General features: G+C 33.5%; 6 protein-coding genes across 7 annotated transcripts; 4 read left to right on the top strand and 2 right to left on the bottom strand.

The window, feature by feature from the left end:
* The first annotated feature begins 434 nt into the window (after positions 1–434).
* Positions 435–2814, top strand: LOC9326557. Of its 2 annotated transcripts, none has more exons than XM_021014777.1 (10): positions 435–646; positions 727–903; positions 983–1116; positions 1210–1341; positions 1495–1497; positions 1596–1857; positions 2015–2140; positions 2215–2357; positions 2507–2519; positions 2597–2814. In XM_021014777.1, the coding sequence occupies exons 2-10, from the start codon at positions 789–791 to the stop codon at positions 2617–2619; spliced, it is 951 nt and encodes a 316-aa protein (XP_020870436.1). In that variant the 5' UTR covers positions 435–646; positions 727–788; the 3' UTR covers positions 2620–2814. The 2 variants fall into 2 exon arrangements, with proteins under 2 accessions (XP_020870436.1, XP_020870435.1); XM_021014776.1 differs by having other exon boundaries at positions 442–646; positions 2459–2519.
* A 2629-nt stretch (positions 2815–5443) lies between these two features.
* LOC9326558 lies at positions 5444–6325 on the top strand. The gene is made up of 2 exons (XM_002890450.2): positions 5444–5908; positions 6004–6325. Exons 1-2 carry the CDS (start codon positions 5613–5615, stop codon positions 6137–6139), a joined length of 432 nt encoding a protein of 143 aa, XP_002890496.1. The 5' UTR covers positions 5444–5612; the 3' UTR covers positions 6140–6325.
* Positions 6326–9062: 2737 nt separating this feature from the next.
* LOC9326559 (2,3-bisphosphoglycerate-dependent phosphoglycerate mutase) lies at positions 9063–11259 on the top strand. Its single transcript, XM_021013782.1, has 8 exons — positions 9063–9191; positions 9500–9711; positions 9803–10026; positions 10101–10219; positions 10302–10458; positions 10537–10638; positions 10734–10853; positions 10937–11259. Exons 2-8 carry the CDS (start codon positions 9501–9503, stop codon positions 10991–10993), a joined length of 990 nt encoding a protein of 329 aa, XP_020869441.1. The 5' UTR covers positions 9063–9191; position 9500; the 3' UTR covers positions 10994–11259.
* LOC9326560 (random slug protein 5) lies at positions 11228–13293 on the bottom strand. Its single transcript, XM_002893169.2, has 6 exons — positions 13046–13293; positions 12590–12670; positions 12319–12495; positions 12136–12234; positions 11818–12060; positions 11228–11730 (listed from the first exon to the last, which is right to left on the bottom strand). Exons 2-6 carry the CDS (start codon positions 12662–12664, stop codon positions 11374–11376), a joined length of 951 nt encoding a protein of 316 aa, XP_002893215.1. The 5' UTR covers positions 12665–12670; positions 13046–13293; the 3' UTR covers positions 11228–11373.
* A 7126-nt stretch (positions 13294–20419) lies between these two features.
* LOC9329277 (ethylene-responsive transcription factor RAP2-13) lies at positions 20420–21899 on the top strand. The gene has a single exon (XM_021012053.1). It carries the CDS (start codon positions 20869–20871, stop codon positions 21685–21687), a length of 819 nt encoding a protein of 272 aa, XP_020867712.1. The 5' UTR covers positions 20420–20868; the 3' UTR covers positions 21688–21899.
* Positions 21900–22115: 216 nt separating this feature from the next.
* Positions 22116–25336, bottom strand: LOC9326561 (endoplasmic reticulum-Golgi intermediate compartment protein 3). The gene is made up of 13 exons (XM_021012052.1): positions 24972–25336; positions 24730–24803; positions 24569–24652; positions 24381–24461; positions 24149–24229; positions 23868–23960; positions 23505–23684; positions 23352–23419; positions 23212–23263; positions 22908–22961; positions 22727–22819; positions 22561–22627; positions 22116–22466 (listed from the first exon to the last, which is right to left on the bottom strand). Exons 1-13 carry the CDS (start codon positions 25111–25113, stop codon positions 22375–22377), a joined length of 1161 nt encoding a protein of 386 aa, XP_020867711.1. The 5' UTR covers positions 25114–25336; the 3' UTR covers positions 22116–22374.
* Positions 25337–25393: the final 57 nt, after the last annotated feature.

Genomic DNA, 25393 nt, shown 5'->3' on the forward strand with positions numbered 1-25393 from the left:
TTACACTTGCCTATGAAGAGAGATGGGGAAGAGTGAAAGGCAAAAGTTGAGATACTTGAATAATCTACAGTAGTACAAAATTCTTTAAATCATCGCATTGTAAAAAATTCAGACCTAATGTCTATATATGTAATATGTGTAAACGAAAAATACAAATGATGTTGTGCCATTACTTTGATTTTACTGTCTTAATCGTAATTTAATTGCTAGTTACTTTAATTTGACAAACAATGTAGACAACGATGAAAAACAGTTGTGCAAACGGTAACCTAGTGGTGACAATAAGAATGTATATTGTAGAGATTAGTTATGAACTTGTTCGAACCAATGACGACTATAAGAAAATGTAAATCATGTTAAACATAGATTAAACTAGGTAATTATGGTAACATGACTATATGAAAATGTAAAACATGATTAATGGTGGTTATTTAGTGCTGGAAAGTAATCGATAAAATAGATAGGATTGGTTGCCGATGGCTGTGATCCTCGTGTGGTCCGTCCGAGTATTAAACGGGTTTTGGAGTATAATGGCCACCGTGGTCCTCTCACCGTCCCTGCCTTTGGTAAACTAGAGGACGTCTCTACTGACATCCTGAGAGCACTCTTTTCCAGCGGAATCCATCTTATCTACGCCCCCCCAGAGGTTAATATCTTGTCCCTTCCTCTTATGCCTTTCGAAATATAGAGATACACAGTCTCATGTCTCTATATTCTCTCAAACAGATTATCCACTAATTGCGGGTCTACTTGGTGATACCGACCGATTTCCTCCTCCAACTAATTTAATGGCCATAGCCGATCCGAAAGACTGCGAAGGTGTTTTTGATTATCTACTAGACTGGGACTACAACGTTCTCGAGCCATTTCCATTTTCTTCTCTTGACACCTTAATCATGGAAGGTGTGTTTGTCCTCTTGAATGAAATAACCAACAAATGAATCTCTCTGTTGCTCAACTCTTTTTTTTTTTTTCCCCACAGATTCAGAGCCCCTTGTGCCAGAAACCTATGAACCTCCCTTGTGGGATTGCCAAACATGTGCCCGTGATCCTCCTGGCCGAATCTTTGATAATCTGATCACACATCTATCTGATGATGAACATCATGAGCTGCTGGTAATCAACCATCCTTCCTAAGCTTACTTCTCCTTTTTACAAGTAGTCACTTCCTAGTTTTAGTTTTGACCCCATGTTCTTTTGTTGTTCAAGTTGCGTTGGCATCCACGGGTTGCTCCTCCTGCCATGGGAACTTTGGATCCACCGGTTGCTTCTTCTGGCATGGAAACTTTGCATCCACTGGTTGCTCCTCCTGCCATGGAAACTTTGGACCCATCGGTTGAGGTAAGGAATCTACCAAAGTCATTTTTCGTTTCTTAATATTAGTTTTGTTTGCCTAAGTTTGTCCCTCATGTTTGAAAACCTCTTACCACAAGTTATCCTCTCTCACTTTTGTCTAAATTCATCTCGCATCTCTATGGTGAAAACTATCAACAGAAGGTAATTAAGCAAATAAGCTCTGACCACAAGTAGTTTTACCTGTCTCACTCTTTTTTATTTTATTTTTCTGACTGGATTTGATTTTGGTTTTCATGCAGGCTTTGTCGGAGCAGTTGCAGATATCGAAAGAGTTTTTTGAGGGAAACCCGAACGACGCTGTAACATTGGTCTGCTGGGACATCAAAAAGTGTCCAGTTCCACGTGACTGTGATCCTCGTCGGGTCGGTCCGTGTATTAAACAGTTATTGGAGAATAAAGGCTACTCTGGTCCTCTCAAAATCATTGCCATTGGCCCACTAGAAGGCGTTCCTAAAGGCATCCTGAGTGGAGTCTATTCCAGTGGAATCTCTCTTTATTGCGGTTAGGATTTTTTCATCCTTGCGCCTTTTCTCAGTAGTTGATGTTTTCCTTGTTGAATAGAGGGTCTCAAGTCTATAAGTTTCTGAAACAGGGATAAGCTTTAAGTTCAGCGTGATTTCACATATTTTTTAATTTATCGATGAGAATCCGCCTCCAGCTAATATAGTGGTCATATCGGAAGCATATTCTTTGCCTTCTGGCTATGCCGCCAACATACAATCGGAGGGATACAACTTTGCTAAGCCGATTCCACCTGATTCTTTTGAAAGTTTTTTCCGTGCAGGTTTGTTCTCTCTGACTACCGGCTACTTACTTGGCTAAAATTACTGTTGGTTAACTAAATATTTCTTTCCACAGAGTCAGGGGCACTTGAGGAGGATAAGTGCAGTGAAACGAGTGGATCTGCCTTGTTGATTTGCTCAGTATGCGATGAGAAACTTGTGTACCAAGACATTGAAAAATTCACCACTCATGTTGCTAGTAGCCGACATCAACGGACGGTAATCAAGCATTCTAGTCAAACCGGACTGACTTGTTCTAATACATTTTTTCATTGCTCGCAATTAGTTTTGTTTTGTCTAATTTTGACCCCCTGCAATTGTTGTTGGACTTTCTGCCTGGGGATGCTCGGTTTCGTTTAACGGAGAAGGCTCTTGACAAAGGTAATAACGTTTGAGATTTCTAATCTGTTAAGTATGGAGTCTGGGGTTTTTATTAATTCAACTTCAAAATATTGTAGCGGTGCAAGATATGAGGGCGTGAAGTGGAAGATGAAGATGAATAATGCCCATGGTTCAAACTCTTGTGCTAATTTTAAAGTCTCCTTTTCTGTAAATTAACTTATAAACAGAATGGTTTCGTTGCATGCATATTTCATAGGTCGGAAAAGTAAATTATTTTAGTGTTCCAAACTCTAGTTTGCTTCACTCGAAGTAAGTTATTAGTTTCATTGGGAAATTTTAGTTTCGCAATAAGGAAGACCAAAACCGTGGAAAAGTGGAAGAAGGAAGGTGGCGATATAAAAAAGCAAATAGATTGATTTAAGTATGATGGTTCTAGCGAATCCAGGACCGCCGGTCATAGATAAGCTACACGTTTCTCACTTTGCAGACATGTTAGGACAGGACAAAATCTTTCTGTCGGTGGCTGAAGCCGTGGATTCTTGCTCTCCGAAACTCTCCGACGAGGTCTGAAACGGAGAAGAAGAATCTTGATGATGAAGCAAAAAGACAAAGTGTTGTATGTTGTACAGACTGAATTGAGTAGTCAGTGACTTTTCCTTCAATTTATCTTTTATCTATCCCCATTTGTGTGACGTAGAGGTCAAGTCTAAAGTTGACCTATAAAGAGCTTTTTAGCATCGTGATAAGCTTGGATTTACTGGATTACTCATTTGTTTTGCGACAAATATTTGCATAACGTTAATCATGAATTAGTTTTTGTTATGGTTTTCAATAACTTTGAACTATGCTCTAATTATATATATATATATAGTTGATCTAATCGAATAAATCGGAACCCAAACATTAACATCGGATCAACGTAATGCAACGAGAGACGACTCAAGACTTTATTGCTACTATTATTGGTGGGGAAACATGGGCAAAACCTTTTGTTTTCAAGAGTCGAATTACATTGACCAAAAAAAAACAATTAAAACATTTCTCCCTTAATAATTATGTGTGGACCAGAAGTTGAAGCCCACTTGTGTACACAATAAACAAAATTAAGACCTCTGTTTTTAAAGATAATGGTTTAGACGTCTAAGTGCTAGATGGTCGTTATCTATATATCAATTTTCTTCATGTATTTTTATGTCTAGTTGATAGACCTAGTTTGATGTTTTAGGTATCTATTAAATATGTTTGGCAATCTTTCTGTTTTTTTTTTTAATAAAAAATTTTAGCTATAAATCATAAACCACTATATTTTAAAGTTAAACCTATTTGACTAAAATAATTTAACCACCGTGCAAATAGAATTATAAAACGGTCTGTAAAAAAGATACTCACATAGTCACATCTCTTCTCGAAAAGATTAATTGAGATTATAAAAGTGGTACATAACGTAAGATTTTGAGACCGACCATTTTTGTACAATGTGCCAACTCTGTTTGTAATGTAAAAAACGAGTGTCCCCAAATGCACCAATCAAAACGAGTTTGTAGTACTTGTTTTTTGTGCATATTTTTTTTAAAACAAAAAAACAAGAGATGCTTATGGACTATCAATCATTGTTCCATCAAATAATATAAACAAATTATTATTACTATTATTATTTTTTTATTTTTAAACAAATTATTTTTGCTTTGTCATAAAATTTTGAAATGGTATTGTAAATAGGTCAAGTGATATTGGAATTGGCTCGGGAAGTGGTGAAGCGTTGGAGGCACTTTTTACAATTGTAAATGGACATATCGGTCACGAAAGTGGACCATATAGCCCAGACGTTAGCTAGAATACAACATTTTCACTTTATTTTCAAAGATAAACTAATGAGTGATTCACCCAAATATTTTGAATAATTTGAGTTTTACTAATATTTTAAGTTAATTTACGGAAAAAATATTTGCTAATTCATTAGTTAAATAGCCTTATATTTTAAGAGATATTTACAAATATAATAACTTATAACACCAAGTTATGGAAGAAGTAAAAAAAAATGATTGTTATTCTAAACAATATATTTTCAAGGAAAATTGTTAAAAATACCCTTTTTGGTGTGTCTCTTTTCAAAAATGCCCCTTTTATATGTCCATTTTAAAAAATACCTCTTTTTAAATTTGAAATTTTTATAAAGTTTTATTAGGTTTATAAGGTATTTATGGATTGTAACTACTACTTGAAGACTCGATCCAAGTATTTATAAGGTTTTATAAAGTGTTTTTTTAAGGTTTTACAAGTTATTTAAAGGATTTTTAAAGTTTTTCAAAGGTTTTACAAGATATTTTAAAGGTTTTTAAAGGTATTTAAAATGCATTTATAAGGTATTTATAAAATATTTATAAGATTTTAGGCATCTGTATCACACTCGAGAAAGATGGCTTTTAAAGAAGGAACATATCATGTATTGTAACATGATTGCGAGTAAGGCTTATGGAAAAGAAGCATCGTTAAATTCACTTCTTCGATTATGTCATCTTCAACATATGCTTATAAATTTGCTTATGTAATAAATTGCTTCTGTAAAGTTTTGTATTGGCATTATATGGTTCTAATACCCATTGTTTAATAAAAGTTTTTAGAAGGAAAAAAAAAAAGATACATGGAAATATAGTTTGTGTATGTTTTAATAATATTACATACATATTTGGGTAAATCTTATATTTTTAAGAGCATTTTTTATAAAGTTTTTAAAAATGGTATTTTTAAAAAATAGCATTAAAAAAGTGGCATTTTTACAAAAAAAAAAAAAAAACCTTTTTCAATTGTATGATTGAATACACTTACACAAAATAATTGATTTTTTTAAAAAAGAGACAAAATAATTTGTGAAAGAAGACAAAAAGCAATAATAACGAATAAATAAATAAAAAAACTTAAGAATCGGAATCATGACGTGTCGTAAAAACAATGGGAATAGAATCAGATCAGACAAAATCAACGGCTCAGATTAACTCCTCAGTTCATGGCTCTTCTTTTATCTTCTCTGTCTCTTCTCTTTTCTCACTTCCCTCTTTCTCTCTTTCACTTTGCTCTGTTCACTCAGAGCATCAAGAAACAAAAGAGAGAAACCAAAAACACACAATACTAACGATGTTGCTAGGGAAGAGACAGAGACCACCAATAAAGAGAACCACAAGTCTCTCGGAGATTAAGTTCGATTTGAATCAACCTAGCGAACAAGAACCATCCAATCATCAGATTCAGCTCGTGACCATTGATGAACATCGTCAAGTTCATCAAAGATTGTTAGATCAACGGCTCTTAGCGATGGTCTCACCTAGAGGTACACAGAGAAGACACTCAAGTGATTACTCCGAAGATTTTCTGAGATCTTGCTCTCTTTGTAAACGTCTTCTTGTTCCTGGCCGTGACATCTATATGTATAGGTATGAGTTTAAGACCTAAAGATTAATCTCATGGTTTTGGTTTAATTATATATGTAATTAAAGATTTTATTTTGGTTGTGATTAATGTTGAGCAGAGGAGATAGAGGGTTTTGTAGTTTAGAGTGCAGGCAACAACAAATTACAGTGGACGAGAAGAAAGGTTCGGTGAGGTCCACCGTCGTCGTAGCCGCCGGAACCACCACTGGAGAGAGGGTTTCCGCCGCCGTGTAGGTCTCTTTACATATGTTATATAATATCGGTAAGGATTGTATTATATGCCTGGTTCTTGTAATTTTATGTATAAAAAGCATTGAGCATTGACTGTGATTAACCATGTTAATCATCCTATAAACTTTGCTTTTAATCTTAAGAATTATTGTGTTTTGCATATTAATTATTAGATTTGTGTTCTACTGATTATTCTGCCTTCTGAATATCTGATTACTATTAAAAGGTAAAGATATTATTGTGCGGACATTAGAAAATCACAACATTTCAATTCTTTTATCAATTAGTAATTGACAAATAAAGAACATCGTATTTGTGAAAATTGTATACCAACTTATTATATGTTTGATATACTAGTTTGTACCTTATGTACTGTAGATTTCAAATATATCATACCACCAAAAAGATATTCATCGTACTGTTTTTAACTTCATGCTTACTTTCGAATATAAGGATGATCCAATTGAATTTCGTCATTTATTTATTGTATTGAAACAAAGAAAAATGAATATTTAAATATGATTTTGGTCAAGTAAGGAATCTCATACCTATTAAGCCTAGCATTGACTGGTCCCTCTATCCCGTTGTAACATTTTGAGAGATTCTTACTTTCTTTGATGTGTCAATTTTTATAGATTCCTAATGGCTAATGCTCTCCTTTTGCCTCAGAAAAGAATTCTTGTTTTAAGCAAAATTTTCTTTAGGAAAAACCAACCAATAAGTTCAACTTTTATCAACCGGTTCTATGGCCAAAAAAGAATCGAAGTTAATTTAGTTGGTTGGTGTTAATGTCTTTGTTGTGTTACCATCCAAAATTAAACCCAACATAACGTATATTGTTGACGATAATAAAAATGAAATCATTGAATAGTCGGTCGTCTACGTTTATATAAAGCCAAACTTATGTGTTCCTTTTCTTCTAGACTTGCTTTATTTATTTGTGTTATTGATCCATCATCTTATTGTTTTGGATTGAGTTGTCCCATCTAAATTAAGCAAAGACAGGATAGGGAACATCTCATGTGAGGATTGAGCTCATTAAAACTTTATAATAGTTCATGCATTCCAATTCTGAATTATTTACAATACTCCTTTTCATAATTAATAGCATACAACAAAACTTGATAGTTGTTTATCAAATACCTCAAATTCTCTTGGTCATACTCAAAAAAGGAAAAGTTTTAAATGGGCCTACTAAAGCCTATCTGCTTCACATTGACATGGGTTGGGCTTTATGGACCCCGCGTGACAGCCTTATTTGAGGCGATGAATATATGACTTTGGTATTTTCGTTGTGACCAATTTTTGTTTGGTATATTCGATGAATGATGAGTCTCCAATGATACAATTTTGTTTGTTTGGGCAAAAGCATCTTCAGACCGCATATTCTATAGCACCTCTGATTCATTAGACATATGTCATCTTTTTGCCAATTGTCAAATTGAATCAGCAGCTTTTAGTAGATGTCATGCAAAATAATGTTAGAAGATCTCATCTAATTGGACAAAAAAAAGCATATCTCATGTAATTTTTTCATTTCACACTAATTTATGTAATTTTTTCTTTTTTTATCATCTATAAAAAAATTAACTCATAAATTATACTATAATATGACTGTTTCAACAATTTTGATTTGAGAACATACTGAATTACTGATCTACTATCACAAGAACTTATCTATTTTCTCTCTGAAATGCTATCGGTTTCTTTGATATAGGATTTGACTAATCATAACAAAAACAAAATATTTTCTGTATTAAAGAATATGAAAATGAAGAGTTATAGAAAATGTAAAAACTTGTAGTATCATTTTATATTTACCTTTGATAGGTTATTAGGTTTAATGATATCTTGATATGATAATCATTTTCTTTAGGGTTCCAAACCGAACCCTCTAGACCAAGAAAAAGGCAATGATATGGGGTGGTTGTTAAAGGCTTTGAAGAGGTGCTTATCGCTGATTTTTGCTGTCGCAGTCTCTTTAGAATTTCTTTTTTAATTATAAGTGAAACGTATTATGGTCTCTACAACACCACGAGAGGTTGTTGACACTTGACACAAATTTTGTTCAATCCTCGATTTCCAATTAAGCCTTCGCGCAACAATTTCGATAGCGTCATTTCACTTATTTAAATTTTACTTATATCATACATACAATGCATTTCAATTACGCATTCTTGGCAACCTTTTTAATACATGTAAATAGTTCACTTATCCAATATGTTTTATAACTAGTAAATTTAACGCAAACGTAAATATTTTCATTTGAAACAATCGGTCTATTTACTTCACACTTTTTTCAGTACCTTTGTTTTGGCAAAAGAAAAAAAACAACCGCAACAAAACAATGATCGATAATTTCATTTTTTCGATGTGAAGTCCACATGAAACTTTGTTGGATACAATAAAAAGAGAAGAGAACATACATAGATGAAAATAAAATACTACTCCTTCCGTTTCACAAAGAGTAGGTGTCGTTTTAAGATTTTAATCGTATTTCACAAAGAGTAGGTGTCGTTTTATGTTTTCAATGTAGTTTTTAAAACTAATTCTCCTTTTTATCTCTACTATTTCAGCTGATTAATTAGAGAAAGAGTACTATATATCTGCTGTATTAATAAGGGGTAAAAATGAAATTTGTTTATTTTTTTAATTTATATGAAAATGGTAGAATAATACTCTTTGTGAAATATAATATTTAAATTAATAAAACAAACGTATTTTGTTCCGTATAATTGAGAAAATATTTTCCCCTCATGTGTTGTCCTCACTGTCAATTGTGACTACCTAAGGAAGCCGATCTTTTGTTCTATAGTTTCGATTTTTGGTATTATGAAAAATAAATGCAAAAACAAGAAATAGAAAGTTGACAAAAACAAGGAAAAAAAGAAGAAGACATTTTGTTATATTTTAAAGCCTATATAAACTCATAAACTTTTTGGGCATTGAGAAGTTCTGCTAGGAAATCGTCTCTGTGAAAGTGAAAACGAAACAACTTTTTTGTGTTGGGTAATTTCTCCTCGTCATTGGTTTCATCGACATTGATTACAACCAGGTTTGTCTCTGTTCAAACATTGCTATTCAAGTTGTTTTCTGGATCTTTCGTCTTCTTGTAATCACTGGTCTCTCTGATCTTGATAATTTCGTCATTAGTAGCTCTTAATCATGCTTAATTTCTTCCCAATTGGATCTGTATGCAATCAAATTCCCTTAATGCTAATGATCAGAGTTACTCTTACTTCTTCCTCAGGGTTTTGCGTTTAGGGTTTTCTCTGATTTAGATCTTTAATCACGAAAAATTAATTTGCTAATTATAGAATTTAACATTTTCATTACCACAAATTTTGGTTTCTTTTTCTCCAGAATGGCTACGGCTACGTTTCACCAATCAATCGTTTCATTTGCTTCTCCTTCTTCCACAATCTCTCAATGTGGATTCAAGATCGATTCTTCACTGAGTTTTACCTCAAAAAAGATAAACTTTTGCAAGATTAAAGCAATGGCATCAGTTTCTTATAACAACACTCTCTTGTCTCCTTCCAAGACCATCCCTGACAATTCTCTAAAGAAATCAAGTACATGCTCTGCTTTTTGAATTCCTCAAATTTCATTAGAAACATTGGTTTATGATCATTTATCTAAACAAGTTTATGTTTTGATGTTTAGATGAAGCAGCTTTGATATTGATTAGGCATGGAGAATCTTTGTGGAACGAGAAGAATCTTTTTACGGGCTGTGTTGATGTGCCATTGACTGAGAAAGGTGTTGAAGAAGCTATTGAAGCAGGGAAGAGGATTAGTAACATACCTGTTGATGTTATCTTTACATCGTCTTTGATTCGTGCTCAGATGACTGCAATGCTTGCTATGATTCAACACCGTCGTAAGAAGGTATGTGGAACCAAGCTCAGATTGATCTTTTGGTGTTTGTCACATTTTCTGATGACTGGATTTAACCTGTCTAGGTTCCGATTATCTTGCACGATGAAAGCGAACAGGCGAAAACTTGGAGTCAAGTTTTCAGTGATGAGACTAAAAACCAATCCATTCCTGTCATACCCGCTTGGCAGCTTAATGAAAGAATGTAAACAAAGATTTGTCTTTCAACATATCGAGCTTTGAAACCGATAAAAAGCTTATCTCCTTGTCAACGTTTTTGGATATAGGTATGGAGAATTGCAAGGTCTTAACAAGCAAGAAACAGCGGAAAGATACGGGAAACAGCAAGTTCACGAATGGCGTAGGAGTTATGATATTCCTCCTCCCAAAGGCGAGAGTTTGGAGATGTGTGCTGAGAGAGCAGTGGCTTATTTTCAGGACAATGTAATGAAGATTCTTTATTCTGTTTCATTCTAACTTTGCTCCTGAGTTTGTCTACTAATGTTGGATATCGAATTGCAGATCGAACCAAAGCTTGCAGCTGGAAAGAACGTAATGATAGCTGCTCACGGGAACTCGCTGCGGTCTATCATAATGTATCTTGACAAATTGACTTGCCAGGAGGTGTGATAAAAGACTGGTTACATATCCATTTTTTATCACTGGTTTTGCGGTTTTTGACGAATAACTGAAATTGTCTTTGTGGTTTTGGTTCTTAGGTGATAAGTCTAGAGCTATCGACCGGAATACCTCTTCTCTACATATTCAAAGAAGGCAAATTCATGAAGCGGGGAAGCCCGGTTGGTCCAACAGAAGCCGGTGTCTATGCTTATACCAAGGTTAGGCATTATTTCTCACTTCTCTATCTTTTTAGATTTCTCTGTTTCAATGGTTCTGACTTCTGAGTGTTTTGTGCTTGCAGAGATTGGCTCAATACAGACAGAAGCTAGAGGAAGACAGTGAAGTAATCTGTTCCTGAAGTAAACTAGAAAGATTGGTTCTTGATCTACTCAACCCTCTTCCCTCAACCTTAGGAACGTAGGGGCAGTTTACAAAGCATATATAACTGCTGATCTTGTTCTTTTTTTCTGGTTCTTTTTTCATTCATATGTGTCATATCCATTGTTACCTGAAGGATAATGTTCAAACCTCACGTTTCCTTCTTTAAAGCCAGACACTTGATGATGTTGTGTTTGTTGTTATTGCCATATTCTTTAAGTAAACAAGTAGTATTATTCTGTGAAACATTTAAGAATCTGCAGTTTTATTGGTCTTAATTTGTAACAGCAACAAAAATTATAGCTCGAGCTTTAATCGATGGGTTAAGTATTAACCCCAGAGCCTCTTCTATTTTAGGCTTCATGTGTAGGTTTTTGTTGTATCTAAAGGAGATTGCAAAGTTGCGTTCTTGATCTTCTCATCTTCTTTGTCTTCCAATTGCTTCATTTCAGAGTCTGAAACTTCAGAATCTGAGTTGGTCAAATGAGCTGAGGTTGATGACACTGTTGTGTTTCCATAGAACTTCAAATCATCCTCTCTCATTCTCTCAGCATACTTCTCAAAATTGAAACCCGCATCGCTGTTTTTTCCACCAAATGCAACCTCGAGTTGCTCCATATCGAAAAGATCCTCGAGAAGCTTTTTGCTGATGTTATCATCGGAGTAGACGAATTTCACCTTGTTGCAGGTCTTTGGCTCTAGAAATGGTTTCACCATCTGCATATTTACAATTTCCTCTTATGTCAACAAGCTTCATGATGCATAAAGATTTGCATTGGGGCAGAGAGAGATTTTGAAATGTACCTTATAAAACGATTCGAAAATCTTAGGCGGGTTGTATACTATGGCCAAGCCTAACCGTTCAGGGTAATGTTCTTGTAACACATGAACGGTTTCTCGAGACACTTTCACGGATATATGCGACATGTTGAAACCGTGAAAATCGATTAGCCAAACCATTTGTTCTTGATTGTCTGGTAGATTCATGATTGCATTTTCCATGCAGTACACCAAGAATCTAATCTGCCCTTTATACGATTTCGTATTCTGTAGTAAAAAGGGATATTAATCGAAAAGTGTATAGTATCAGAGATTTTGACGGAAATGGGAGAAAAGCCAAACCTGGGAACTTGGTCTCATAACAAGAACTGTTCTTCCATACTTATCGGTACAATTAGCTCGGTATATTTTCCCGGTCTCAGCTTCTCGTGCAATATCCTCCTATAACCATTTCACATGACATGAAAAGTTAGAACCATTGAATAAACTGATGGGATATTTACTGGTCCAAGAATATGTACATACCCATCGAATCTCCTCAGGTTTGTACTGAGCCCTCCATTTTAGTGTTTCTTTAAGCATTTTAGTAGCTTTCTTGACATGGCCATTACGCGCAGCTAAATACCGAGTAATGGCAGCATCTGAACAAAACTCAGATGACTTCTCAGTCAATGGCCCTAGCAAAGTCCTCACTTCATTTATCTATATTGTTAAAACACACAATCTTTATATCAACATGCAATAAAATATTGATTCACATATCAAATATCACAGAGCAGCTAATGATCCCCCATACCTTGTTTAGATACTCGTCTGGTGGCAAAGATTTCTCAATTCCATTTGAAGATGATTTATCGTAATCAGAATTCATATCTTGCTGAAATTCAAGAGCAAAGGGGCAACCAAACTTGATTAGAGAAAAATTAATAGTCAAAAAATACAGAGATTAATACCGTAATTTGATTATTCCTTGGGCAGAAACAGGGAAGATACAAGAAGCAAGGCATAAATTTGGAGCTAGATTTTAGCCGTGGTTAAGAAGTTATTGAGCTAATAACGATGTTAATTAGATACAAATGCTCGCTTTGATTACTTAAAACGAAGTACATGCTATGATCAAATAACCATATCCAATTAAAGTTTTTGAAAAAGAATCATGACAACTAATTCACATCTGACCTTGATCTTACTCATAGATAACTAGAAATCTCAACAGAATCAAGAAATCAAAAGCTAAAGAACATAAACTCACCTGGAAAAGAAAAAAAGATATGAATTGGAGCGATCAGCAATGAGATCTGATCGGGTCGAATGAGTCAAAACCCAAAATCTCAGACCGAGAAGTCTTAAGTTTCGGTCTGAAAGAATCAAAGAAAGTCTCGTTGTAAGAAAAGTAGTAGAGGGATTTTTCAGGCGGCTAACGGACAATGTGATGAGAGCTGAGAGACACGTGACGCGCGATTGAGTACACCTTTTCAAAGTACAGATTATGTTTCTTGATTTAATAGTTTTTGGACCGGGCATTAAACCCGGTTTTGACTTCTTGATTTGATATTTGGTTATGATTAAATGTGAATGTGACGGTCTAACCGATCTGACATTACCAACCATGTTTCTAATAAGTCATGCCAACTGCATTATACCCAAAATGGAACATTTTATTGGGTTAGCCGGTTAGGTAAGCATTTTGTTATTTAAGAACTTTTAATTGATTTAGAGTTTGAACTATTTTTTGAAACTAAGACAATAGTTGATTTTCAAACATTTGAATATTATAATAATTTAATTATTAAAATATTATTTCAATTAGTTGAACGACATGTGATTTTCAAATAATATTCGTCTGATCCGCTTCGATTCGGTATTCGATTTGATTTGATTCGAAAAATCCGAATATCCGTAAGATTTTGGAGCAAATCAAATAGAAAAATATAATATTCGTTAAAACCGAAGCAAATACCAAATACTATTTTTTAAAAAGTTGGATATCCGATTCGATCTGTATTTTTTCTATATATATTAGAATATATATACATATCATAGTATAGTTTGTGTATTTGTATATTTTGGGCTTGTGTTTTTTTAATCTTTTGGGCTTGTGTTTTTTTTTTTTATCTTTTGGGCTCGTGTTTTCTTTTTGGTGAGCTTATGAGCTTGTGTTTGGGATTTATTAAAAAAATGAAAAATCAGCATCCCTTAAATATTAAATAATAATAAGAAGTGGACCGTGGACGATTCAGTTTCTCAAATTTTAGCATTTTCTTCCTGGATTTACACAGAGTTATGTTTTGATTAGTGGAATTTTAAACTATCGGGTTTTGGTTTTTGGAATTAGTTTGATGGCATGTTCTTGATCGGTGATATCAACAATGGTTACGTTTGTTTTTTTGGAACTTATTTTGAAAACATGTCAAACAAAAACTTTGAATATATGATATTTTGTTATTTTATATAGTCTACGATTTTTTTTAATATTTAGATGTACCGAAGCGGATATCCGCAAATATCACAAAAAAAATCCGGATATTCGAATTTCCGGATATCCGGAAATTTTTGAATCGAAGCAAATCACAAAATCAAGTATTTGGTTAAAACGAATCGAATATCAAATATAACAAAAATTCCGGATATTCGATTCGTGCCCAAGCCTACTAGCCAGATAGGTATAGACGTATAGTGCAGGCTTAATGGGCCTAGTCTTGTAGCCCATTCAATTTCCTCTCCTTTTCCCGAAGGGTGTGAATGTCATCCCCATAACAAACAATGGAGGGCCATGATTAAAATTTGACCCTGCTATAGACGATATAAATTGTTTGAGTAATTTCAGAGTTGAACTAGAAACTTGGGCCTCTGGATTTTTTAACTAGGTTTCGACTTTCGACATTTTTTGGTGGATTTATTTGTTCAATTTTTCTTTTGTCACATAATTTTCTAGTTCTATTTTTAAGGATTAAGGATAAGATCAACCTAAATTTCATCGGTTACAAATACATACGTAGATGGTTAGGTGAGTACTGGCAGGAGTTAAGGAAATCAAGTAAGCAACAAAAGAAAAGGTGTCAATATTTCTATGCCAAAGCTCAACATATAAGGAAATTCATTCCTGCTATGCGGTGCATCAGCAAATGACATGTATTTTAGCTGGATTAGCACAATATATTTGTCAAAATGTCGAATTTTGAAAAAATAGATTTAATACGAAACAGAACAATTTATATACTTCTTTTGTTTCATAAAGAATATCGTTTAAAAGTTTTATTCTTATTTCACAGAGAGTGTCGTTTTGGGTTTTCAATGCAGTTTTTAAGATTTAATTCTCTGTTTATTTCTACTATTTTAGTTTATTAATTAGAGAGAGTTTATTAATAAATGGTAGGAATAAAATTTGTTTAATTTTTTTATTTTGTGTGAAAATGTCATAATGATACTTTTTATGAAACAGATAGAATATCAATCCTAGACTATGGAGTATATAATTTATTGTTTCATTTTATTGGTTTATTTATAATTTTTTTTTTTTACCATCTTGTCCAAAAAGCATACGATCTAAGCTTTGATATTATTATTACTAGGATTCGGGACCCCGCGATGTCGCGGGTGAATATATTTCAAAAATCGTTTTAAAAAAAATCAAACGAAAAATCATAATGAATTGTATTAATTTTAATTTTTTTTTAATATCAAATCAATATATATTTTACAATAATTATGATAAAGAAAACCCTCACAAGCATTTATCAAGTATATAAATATTAGAAAAACATTAATTTGTAACTAAAAAACTATTCCCAAATGCAAAAAAAAAATCAAATAATAAACCAAAGGTTACAACGGTTTGATAAATAAACCAAAATATTCAACGTCAAATAAACCAAATGCTACTATGTTATTAAACAGTAACAATAATTTATTTAAATATATTTTAGTAATTAAATATTTTTTACAAAATATGATTACAATAATTTATTTAAATATATTTTAATAATTTATTTAAATATATTTTAGCAATGGTTCGTCAAATATACTAAAAATTACAATGGTTTGTAAAACAAAACCAAAAGTTGCAATGATTCGTAAAATAATCCAAATATTGCAACAGTTCAATTAAATAGTTACAATCTCATTTAAATACATTTTAATAATTTTAAATTAAGAATTAAAAATAATAATTTATGAAAAGTTACACTGACGGTAGATGATTAAATGTTATGAAGATTTATAAAATAAACTTAAAGTTGCAATTGTTCGTGAAATAAACTAAATGTTGTAAAGGTTCAACTAAATGGTTGCAACCGTTTTATGAAGAGTTACAATAAAAAGATGCAACTGTATAAAATATTTACTCAAATTGCAACTTTCTCAAAAAACATAACGTAAAATATATTTTTTTAGTTTTAAAAAAAAAAAACGAAATATTGCGATATACCAAAAATTGCAATGGTTTGTCAAGTTCGTCAAATAAACTAAAGATTACAACGGTTCATAAAACAAAACCAAAAATTGCAATGATTTTTCAAATAAACTAAATGTTGCAACGGTTCAATTAAACGGTTACAATCTCATTTAAATATATTTTGATCATTAAAAAATAAAAAATAAAAAATATTAATTTATGAAAAGTTATATCGAGAGATTCGAAGGTAGATAATTAAATGTAAATATACCTATACATAAAATAAACCAAAAAAGTTGCAATTGTTCGTGAAATAAACTAGATATATAAACCAAAGATTGCAGTTGTTCGTAAAATAAACAAAATATTGCAATGATTCGAATAAGCGGTTTCAACTGTTTATGAACAGTTACAATAAAAAGACACAACCGTAGAAGACATTCGGAATGCAATTTATACAAAAAATAACCGTAAAATATTTATTTTAGTTTATAAAAAATTAACGAAAGGTTGCGACAAAAAGACGCAACCGTTCAGATGTGCAAATGGTATTTATTAGATTGCTATTATATATATATATATATATATATATATATATATATATTTATCCAGATCAATATCAAAGCTTAGACCATATGCAAGAGGGGAACTTTTGAGTGTGTTCTTAGGATTTAAAAATAGGAAATAAGGTGAACAGTGGTAGAACAGTTCTAACTTCAGGAAGAACAGTTTTTATAATTTTAAGAACAGTTGTATCCACTATTCAACATTTTTATTATTTTAAAACCCTTAAGAACACACCAAATGTTCCCCCTTGCATATGCTCTTAGGTCGTGTTTTTTGTACCAATTGTATTATATTGTAAATGGCCATATGTCATGCAAAAATGAACGGAGACAATTCACCTAAAATCCACATGCAATTCCCTCTTTCCCTCGTAAAACAACGTGCAACTGCTCTAAAAACGACGATACCCACCTTTCGATATCACCAAAGGAAAAATAAATTAGCAAAGCTATTTTTGTCTACTTTCATTTCACCCTATACACGCATTTTCACATGTATTTGTATTTTACCAAACAGAAAAAAATGTATTAATTTCTCATTTTATGTTTTAATTTCTCATTTTCTGTATTAATTTTTTTTCTTCTCAGTTTCTGTATAAATATAAATGAAATTAGGTGAGAAAATAATTAGTAAGAATCTTCAAAGTCAAGAGGCCAAGAAAAGTGGACTTTAAGGTGAAGATATATCAGATAAACAGTACAAAATGGACCTTTGATGGTGAACACGTGGCAGATTCTCAACGGTCATTTGACTTCAACAGATAAAACGGACGCGTTTGACGGAAACCGCGTTTCGAGCATTAAATTCCAAAAGTTCATACCAAAAGCAAAAATCCAATCAGAGCCACCTTCTTTGCTTTTCTTTTTCAACTAAATTAGTCAGAAATTAAAATCGGATCTATCTTTTTCTTTATGATTTATAAATATTTCTCAAAAATGCTATAAATGACATGTAGTATTATATTACTTGATTTAGATGCAGTGAATCTAGCTATCAAACGACTACTTATAGACAAGTTAAGGAACAATTCAAAAATGTCAGTCATTTCATTTACCCCCCCAAAAAAAAGTTTTAAAATGTCAGAGAACTTGAGAGTACAGAAAAAAAAGTTTTAAAATCATTAATTAAATATTTTAACAAAAAGAAAAGTACACAGAAAAAATAGGTAGCTAAAAGCTATCAGTTATTAAGACAGGTAAGACTTGAGTAATGATATTGCAGTTGACTATTTCTCTTCCCTGGTGGACACGCTCGGCTTACGATTAATGAAATTATGCGTTGGAGATTTTGTTGCTTTTTCCTTTTTTCATGCGTATTAGAAATGAGATTATTATTATTTTTAACCATCATTTTATATATTTGTAGCTAATTCATTTATGCAGAGAAGAGTTTTTAAATAAGGGCGCTATATTGATTGTCAATGTCTCAACAAAATATATGAAGCATATGTGAGTGGTTAATTATTATATGGTGTAATTAGTTTTTTTTTTCTGTTCAGTTTGCGCATTTAATGTATATATTGAAATGTAGATATTAATACTGAAAGTTGACTTTATTCATAATATATAACGATGAACAATAAGGCTTAGACAAATCATTAGTTTACACATATGCAGAGCCGGCCTTGGCTACAAGCAAGCAAAGCTCAGGCTTGCGGCCGCCATATATACATCAATTAAATCGGCCGCATTTTAATTATATCTTCGTTAGTTCTGCTGGTAAATGTGTGATGCTTGAGTGAATGAGGTCAAGGGTTCGATTCTTACAAGGGGGAAATCTTTTTTTCTTTTTTTTTTAGGTCATCGATACCCATATTTGGCCAAAAAAGTTTTGCTGCTTGTGGCCACCAATTACACAAGAACGGCTCTGCACATATGCAATGTTTACACAAGCAAGCAAGTGAGAAAATATACATATGATAATACAGGTAAAAGAGATAAATGAGCATCGTAAGGATATGAACTGGTAACACGGACACGAGCCATCCACATGGGTAGTGCCTCCTTATGCGCGTCTTCCCTCTAATATTTTAATTTTTAACGTTATGATATTTATCTTTATTTCAAAAGTTTTGTTTTTTGTTCAATCTATTAGAAATTACTGTATTTAATAACAACATTTGCGGTATCTTTCAATTGACTACTCTTAGGATCGAATAACTCTCGGCACAGTGTTAGTTAGCATTTACCTAAGTCATTAGAGATTTTATATTGGACAAGAAATATAAATAAATAAAAACCGAAGTGTGAGGATTGCTAGGTGAAAACAAAACAAAAGTAAAAAATTTCGTCATTCCAGAAGTTAGATCATTACAAAATTGTGGCACCATAGTCTAACCCTGCAATTTGCGTCAAACTGACGCCGTATTGATTGTAGTGACATTGTACACGATTACACGAAGCATTAAATTAAGATACGTAACTCGATAATATCGTAAGATGATGAAATGTTTGATTAACTAATTAAATTGATGATATAATACTGTAATGACATATGAGGAGTTCTCAGCCATTCATTTCTAACCCTCTAGAGCCTTCTTTTTAGTCTTGTATGATTTATTTATCTAATTAAAAGTCATGATCATCATTAACATGATCATCATTACACCGAGAGCCAAAATTATTGCTTAACAATCATGAAGTCTACGTGTGTCACATTCGGAACCTACTCCGGATAATTTTCTTTATATTCATACTTCACGGGTTTATATACTCATACTATTAATTTGGATGATCTCATTCTTAATATTCTCTCGGTTCCATTTTAGTTGTTTTACATATATATTTTTTCAACTTTTAATACAATGATGTAATTTAATTTAATATTTAATTGGAGTTATTTTCTTGGCATTATATTCTTTCAAATTAATTGATATAAAAGTGAAAAGATACCAAATAATCACATTTTAAATATTTTTTAATTTATAAAATTTTATTGATGATATCAATATTGATGATATTGACATAATCGCCTTAACATTAGTTTTAACTGCTTAGAAAGACGTCTAAATGTGTAGATAACCATTAAAATGAAAAAGTTAACTAATCTCTTAAATTTATGGAGTTGTGTACGTCCACTCACTTCTATTTGAATAGAAAAACAATTCATATGCTAATGGAAGAAACGTCCCATATAGCAGGTGTGAATGTAATATATTGAGATGATTCTCCATCAAACTATGTTTGTAAAGTTAAAATGCTTCGATTATAGAATAAACTTGTAGAATCATTTTAACTTGTAAAAGTCAAATATTCTAAAACAAAACTTGTAAACGCAACTTAAATATGATCTCCATCAAACTATGTTTGTAGAATTAGACTAAGCGTTTGAAATTGAATATATATATTTTTTTTGATATCATTGGATCGACAAGGCCCGATCAATAGTCAATCCCTACTACGCGGAGTAACGCGACTTACTGGAGTCGAACTCCGGTGGAGAATGCGGAGTCAAATAGACTTAACCGCTTGACTAAAGACACATCTCCGTTTGAAATTGAATATATATATATACATTGTATTTGGAAAAACATGGATGAGGTTATCTGGAATAGTACATAAAATAACAAAACAAAAAATAATTAGACATATATCAAATTTGAGAAATACGAGGACGAAAAAAAGAAAAATAAAAAGAGACACCACCCCTCCTATATAAACGAGGACCAAGCTAATGAGATAAGTGTATCGGTGAGGCTGAGAGTTATTCACTTACAAAAAAAAAAAAAACACTTGAGGGTAATCAAAAAAAAAAGTTGATATTCTTTCTGATTTTCTCCTGAACTTTTTATTCTGTGCAAATCCACCCCCCATAGATCTGTTTATTTCCCGCTACTTCGATCCATTTCTGTTAGAAAAACCGATTTCTTAGTTTGTATTTTCTTAAATTTATCAATCTTTTTTATTTCTGATCTTCTTGTTTTTTTTTTCTTTGTAGATTTAATCGTTTGTGAGGGTATTTTTTTATTCCCTCCTCTCAGATCTACACAGAGGTAGTTTATTTTATAAACCTCTTTTTCGAATTTCTTGAAAAAAATCCTGTTCTTTACTTTTTTCAAGAACCAGGAAAAAAATTCTCGAATTTAATTTTTTTTTTATTAGAAACAAAAATTATAAATGACAACTTCTATGGATTTCTACTGTAACAAAACGTTTCAACAATCTGATCCATTCGGTGGTGAATTAATGGAAGCGCTTTTACCTTATATCAAAAGCCCTTCCAACGATTCTTCCGCGTTTGCGTTCTCTCTACCCGCTCCGATTCCATACGGGTCGGATCTCCGCTCATTCTCTCACCATCTTAGTCCTAAACCGGTCTCAATGAAACAAACCGGTTCTTCAGCGCCTAAACCGACGAAGCTATACAGAGGAGTGAGACAACGTCACTGGGGAAAATGGGTGGCTGAGATTCGTTTACCGAGAAATCGAACTCGTCTCTGGCTCGGAACATTCGATACGGCGGAGGAAGCTGCGTTAGCCTATGACAAGGCGGCGTATAAGCTGCGCGGCGATTTCGCCAGGCTTAATTTCCCTAATCTCCGTCATAACGGATCTAACATCGGCGAGTATCAACCTCTTCAATCATCAGTCGACGCTAAGCTTGAAGCTATTTGTCAAAACTTAGCTGAGATGACTCAGAAACAGGGGAAATCAACGAAGAAGTCTTCTTTCCGGAAACGTTCATCAACCGCCGCCGCTAAACAACCGGAGGCTGATTCGGGAGTAAAACCGGAGGATTACTCTAGCGCTGGTTCTTCGCCGCCGTTAACGGAGAGTTACGGATCTGGTGGATCTTCTTCGCCGTTGTCGGATCTGACGTTTTGTGATACGGAGGAGGAGATTCAGCCGCCGTGGAATGAGTTTGCGTTGGAGAAGTATCCGTCGTACGAGATCGATTGGGATTCGATTCTTCAGTGTTCGAGTCATGTAAATTAGTTGATGCCATAGGGGTATTTTAGGAATATTAGATGTCACTGCAATGGAGTTTTTGGTCATTTGCAGGGATATTATCAACTTATCATTATTAGGGGGCTTTATGTTAATATTAATAAGTTTATGTACTTTAATGTTATTATTGTTAGTCTCTGCGTCGGTCCAAGCTGGGTTTTTTTTGTCATGCTTCGACCGTGCGAGATTTTTTTATGTAATTTGTTTGTTTTTTTTAAAATGTATTTTCCTTGTCTTAATTAAAAGTTTTTCTTAGCTTAACTTAAAATCGTAAATCTATATTGGCTCAAGAAACATAACGTAAATGATCTAGAAACTACTTAAATTATAAAAACTTGATTGGGAAAAGCAGAACTCTATTGTGTAGTGTTAAAAACAAAGCTATAATTTTGCCCCCAAAATAAATAAAACAAAGCTATAATATGTTCGTGCTTTTTTAAATCGTTTCGATTGGAGATCACATCATTTTACACTTTGTACGTTGCCTATGAAGAGATAGGGAATACTGAAAGGCAAAAGTTCAGATCCTTAAATATCTTACAGTACTGCAAAATTCTTTAAATCAATCGATCATCATCGTACTGTCACCAAATTCAAACCTAATGTCTAACCGTAAAAGCCGTCGAGATGATTCCCCAGTCGCTGATCAAGAAAGTGTGGAGAATATTAAACAACTCAGTTGAATTTACCAATCTCCATTTTCTTCTTAATTGCTCGTTGTCCATGGTATATGAACGAATCTACTATCCCCGATACCGTGAAGATACCTGCAAATCAAATGTATTTTAGTTTTGAATTTGATGATAACATATCTCAGTAGTATGTTTATAATTGAATGGACAAGGGAGATATATGGATTACCTCCAACTATAGCGCAAACATTTGTTAGGAAGTGCAAGAACTCCACATGTTGCTCCTCAAATATCACCTAACCAACAATTAAAAAATTAAAATGTTTTCAGAGACATAGTCTCCATTATTATTATTAACACACTACCGGAAAAAAAAAAAAAAAGCCCAAACAGACCTTAATCGGCGATAGATCATAGTAGAAGAAAACACCAGGCGGAGATTGCATGCGACCTGCTTCCATGTTTTGGAAATGTTCCGTCACAGAGAACTGTTAAAAACGAAAACCCATGTGTTAGATTTAACAAAAAGAAAATGTCAAAGATGTTTAAACAGATATTTGGAGATGTGGGCTTTACCTGGTTCGACTGAATTGTATTCTGGTGAACATCAGTGTATATGCTTGGTACCACCTACAATTCAAAACCATAGTCCATTGTTTATCACTACACTCAACAATCTTTATAGCACGCAAAAGCTACCGATGGAAACAAAAAATTGCATTTGTCAACAAGCATAATGTCTTTGTACTTCTCTAACAGTAACCTGAGCTAATAATGACCAATTTAGAAATCTAACCGACGCCTATTAGAAATTTTGTTATCTAAAATATTGTCCACGTGAGAGTGTGATCTATAGATATAATGTAAAAATGAAGCAAACCTTGATGAAATATTGATAAACACCACTCTGTTTCCCCTGATTCCACTGCACACTGAGAGAATCAAGAGAATGTTTCAAAAGGTAAGATTATTGGAAAGCGATAACAGATGCGAGTAATAGCTTTGGAATAAAGTTTTTACCCATCAAGAGGGTTCACTACACCCGGGAAAAAGTCCCCAAAGGCCAACCTGTTGACCGTGTGGCTAATCTGTGTAGAGATATAATGGAGTCAAGACCTATTTGAAATATGAGCTTATAAAGAGAGACTGAAACAAGAATAAAACTTTTCTTACATTGTAGTTGCCTTGCTGGAACAATAACATATCATGAAATTGAAAACCAGATTGATGAAAGCTTTGCCCAGGAATGAAATGAAAGTTCCCAGCAACTTTGTTAACTTCCAAGAAACCGTGAACATTACAACCTTCACCTTCTTCGTCTTTGACCTTTTGCACAAAGCCTTCTCTTTTACACTGAGATGAAATGATGAGTAAGAATATCATACAACTAGACGTGGGGATAGCTAAAACGAAAGACCAAATATCCATGCTTTCTTCAGATATTCCAGTTTAGGGCATAAAAGATGTTGCTATTTGTTTCAAACTAAGTAACAAAATCAACTCAATTTTGTAGCTAGTAAAGGCATGTCAGTATACCTGGTCGATTGATTCAGGGTCTGAGAGGGCCCAACCTTTCTTTCGGTAAGCTTCACGAACTTCCTCACATGAATTACAACAAGCATCATCTGACTGTAACGGGAAGCGATGACAACCACAACATGTAACGAGGATCAAAAACATTTCACCACCATATAAGAAACTAAAATGTCAAAAAACTGAATCAACACTAAAGAAATCTGTTGAAAATTCTCTACTGCAACTGAAAGTCCAATATCGCTTGTGAGAGCATATTCTTAGAATGATTTAGGGAAGCTTACAGCTTCGGCTCCAAAACAGGAACCACAGTATGTTTCATTGTGCTCCAACCTTCCACCATGTTTTTGTAAAGGTTTTTCAATCTGGGGATAGACAATAACATGAGGGGGAATTAGAGACATAACGAAGCAAATAAAACAGAACTTCAACACTTTCTATTTCTTAAAACTTCTTGCAATGAGATCAGAGATGACACATGAAAATGAAAAAGGTCAAAACCAGTGAAAAACTAACCTTAGTATGACCAATTCCATCTTGTTTTGCCTCGATCACATTGCCAGAAGAGTCTAATCTTCTTTTAATTATGTCATGTCGCTACAATATACCAAACGAACAGAATCAAATTTCAGACAAAGTAAACACGCATGATTTGAAAAAGAAAAAAAAAACGTAATGGAACAGAGCAATTCACCAGCACGTACCACATCAAGATGCCTCTCTCCACTGATATCCATGGAATCAAGACTAATAATCGAACATTGAAGCGCAGGGAATGTAACATCAAACTGCAAATCATATAAGGCAAGTTACTAAAGAAGCTTCCTTGACAAAATAACTAGTAAGCAAAGGAACAAAATTTTACATTAATGCGTAGCTTCTCTCCTCTTGATGTATCAACACGAAGCTGAGTCTCAGTAACCGGGTGAATATAGAGCTCTAGAACAACAAACCCATAAATAAAACAAAACAAAAACACCATCAAATTCAAAACCCACGAAGAAAAAACAAAACTTTGGAGCTCAAATCCTACAAAGCATCAACCTTTAAGCTTCCCCAAATCAAATTGGATCCAAAACAAAAACAGGGGTAATCAAATGAACTTACGAAGCTCGGAGAAGAAGAGAATTAGCATGACGAAAGAAGAGACAAGGGTGATAACACCACCAGAAAGAGTACGCCTGTAGAAATCTTCATTGATTTTAGGGTAAGCGTCCAGATTCCTCAATCTGTTCATCACGCCGACCATTCCCTCTTCCTCCTCAAGCTAGGGTTTGGCTTAAAGTTCAAACTATTTTGACCCGATTCAACGGGAGAAGGAGATGATTCAACGGGTTAATCAATCACCTGACCTCTTTTGACCTTTTAGGATCTCTCTTCTCTTCTACTCTCTATTTTCTCGGAATCGTCTTCCCCAAAAATAAGCAAGAGAGAATCACGGACGACGCCGACGCTACGCTTACAACGACGTCGTTTAATGTTTTCGTATTTGTAGTTTTGATCATGCTCATTTGCATATTGAGCGCTTT

This window comes from Arabidopsis lyrata (genome assembly GCF_000004255.2).
Source record: "Arabidopsis lyrata subsp. lyrata unplaced genomic scaffold ARALYscaffold_1, whole genome shotgun sequence".
Classification (NCBI taxonomy): domain Eukaryota; kingdom Viridiplantae; phylum Streptophyta; class Magnoliopsida; order Brassicales; family Brassicaceae; genus Arabidopsis; species Arabidopsis lyrata.

Excerpts from the sequence above, each read along its gene's own strand:
- LOC9326560 (XM_002893169.2), bottom strand. The coding sequence starts at position 12,664 with ATGAATTCTGATTACGATAAATCATCTTCAAATGGAATTGAGAAATCT. Across the intron at positions 12,496-12,589 it reads CAGACGAGTATCTAAACAAG|ATAAATGAAGTGAGGACTTT; the intron begins GTATGGGGGATC and ends TTAACAATATAG. Across the intron at positions 12,235-12,318 it reads AACCTGAGGAGATTCGATGG|GAGGATATTGCACGAGAAGC; the intron begins GTATGTACATAT and ends AAATGGTTATAG.
- LOC9329277 (XM_021012053.1), top strand. The coding sequence starts at position 20,869 with ATGACAACTTCTATGGATTTCTACTGTAACAAAACGTTTCAACAATCT.
- LOC9326557 (XM_021014776.1), top strand. The coding sequence starts at position 789 with ATGGCCATAGCCGATCCGAAAGACTGCGAAGGTGTTTTTGATTATCTA. Across the intron at positions 904-982 it reads TGACACCTTAATCATGGAAG|ATTCAGAGCCCCTTGTGCCA; the intron begins GTGTGTTTGTCC and ends TTTTCCCCACAG. Across the intron at positions 1,858-2,014 it reads TGGAATCTCTCTTTATTGCG|CTAATATAGTGGTCATATCG; the intron begins GTTAGGATTTTT and ends ATCCGCCTCCAG.
- LOC9326561 (XM_021012052.1), bottom strand. The coding sequence starts at position 25,113 with ATGGTCGGCGTGATGAACAGATTGAGGAATCTGGACGCTTACCCTAAA. Across the intron at positions 23,961-24,148 it reads CCTGTTTTGGAGCCGAAGCT|TCAGATGATGCTTGTTGTAA; the intron begins GTAAGCTTCCCT and ends TTCCCGTTACAG. Across the intron at positions 22,628-22,726 it reads ATGATCTATCGCCGATTAAG|GTGATATTTGAGGAGCAACA; the intron begins GTCTGTTTGGGC and ends ATTGTTGGTTAG.
- LOC9326559 (XM_021013782.1), top strand. The coding sequence starts at position 9,501 with ATGGCTACGGCTACGTTTCACCAATCAATCGTTTCATTTGCTTCTCCT. Across the intron at positions 10,220-10,301 it reads TGGCAGCTTAATGAAAGAAT|GTATGGAGAATTGCAAGGTC; the intron begins GTAAACAAAGAT and ends TTTTGGATATAG. Across the intron at positions 10,459-10,536 it reads TGGCTTATTTTCAGGACAAT|ATCGAACCAAAGCTTGCAGC; the intron begins GTAATGAAGATT and ends ATCGAATTGCAG.
- LOC9326558 (XM_002890450.2), top strand. The coding sequence starts at position 5,613 with ATGTTGCTAGGGAAGAGACAGAGACCACCAATAAAGAGAACCACAAGT. Across the intron at positions 5,909-6,003 it reads CGTGACATCTATATGTATAG|AGGAGATAGAGGGTTTTGTA; the intron begins GTATGAGTTTAA and ends AATGTTGAGCAG.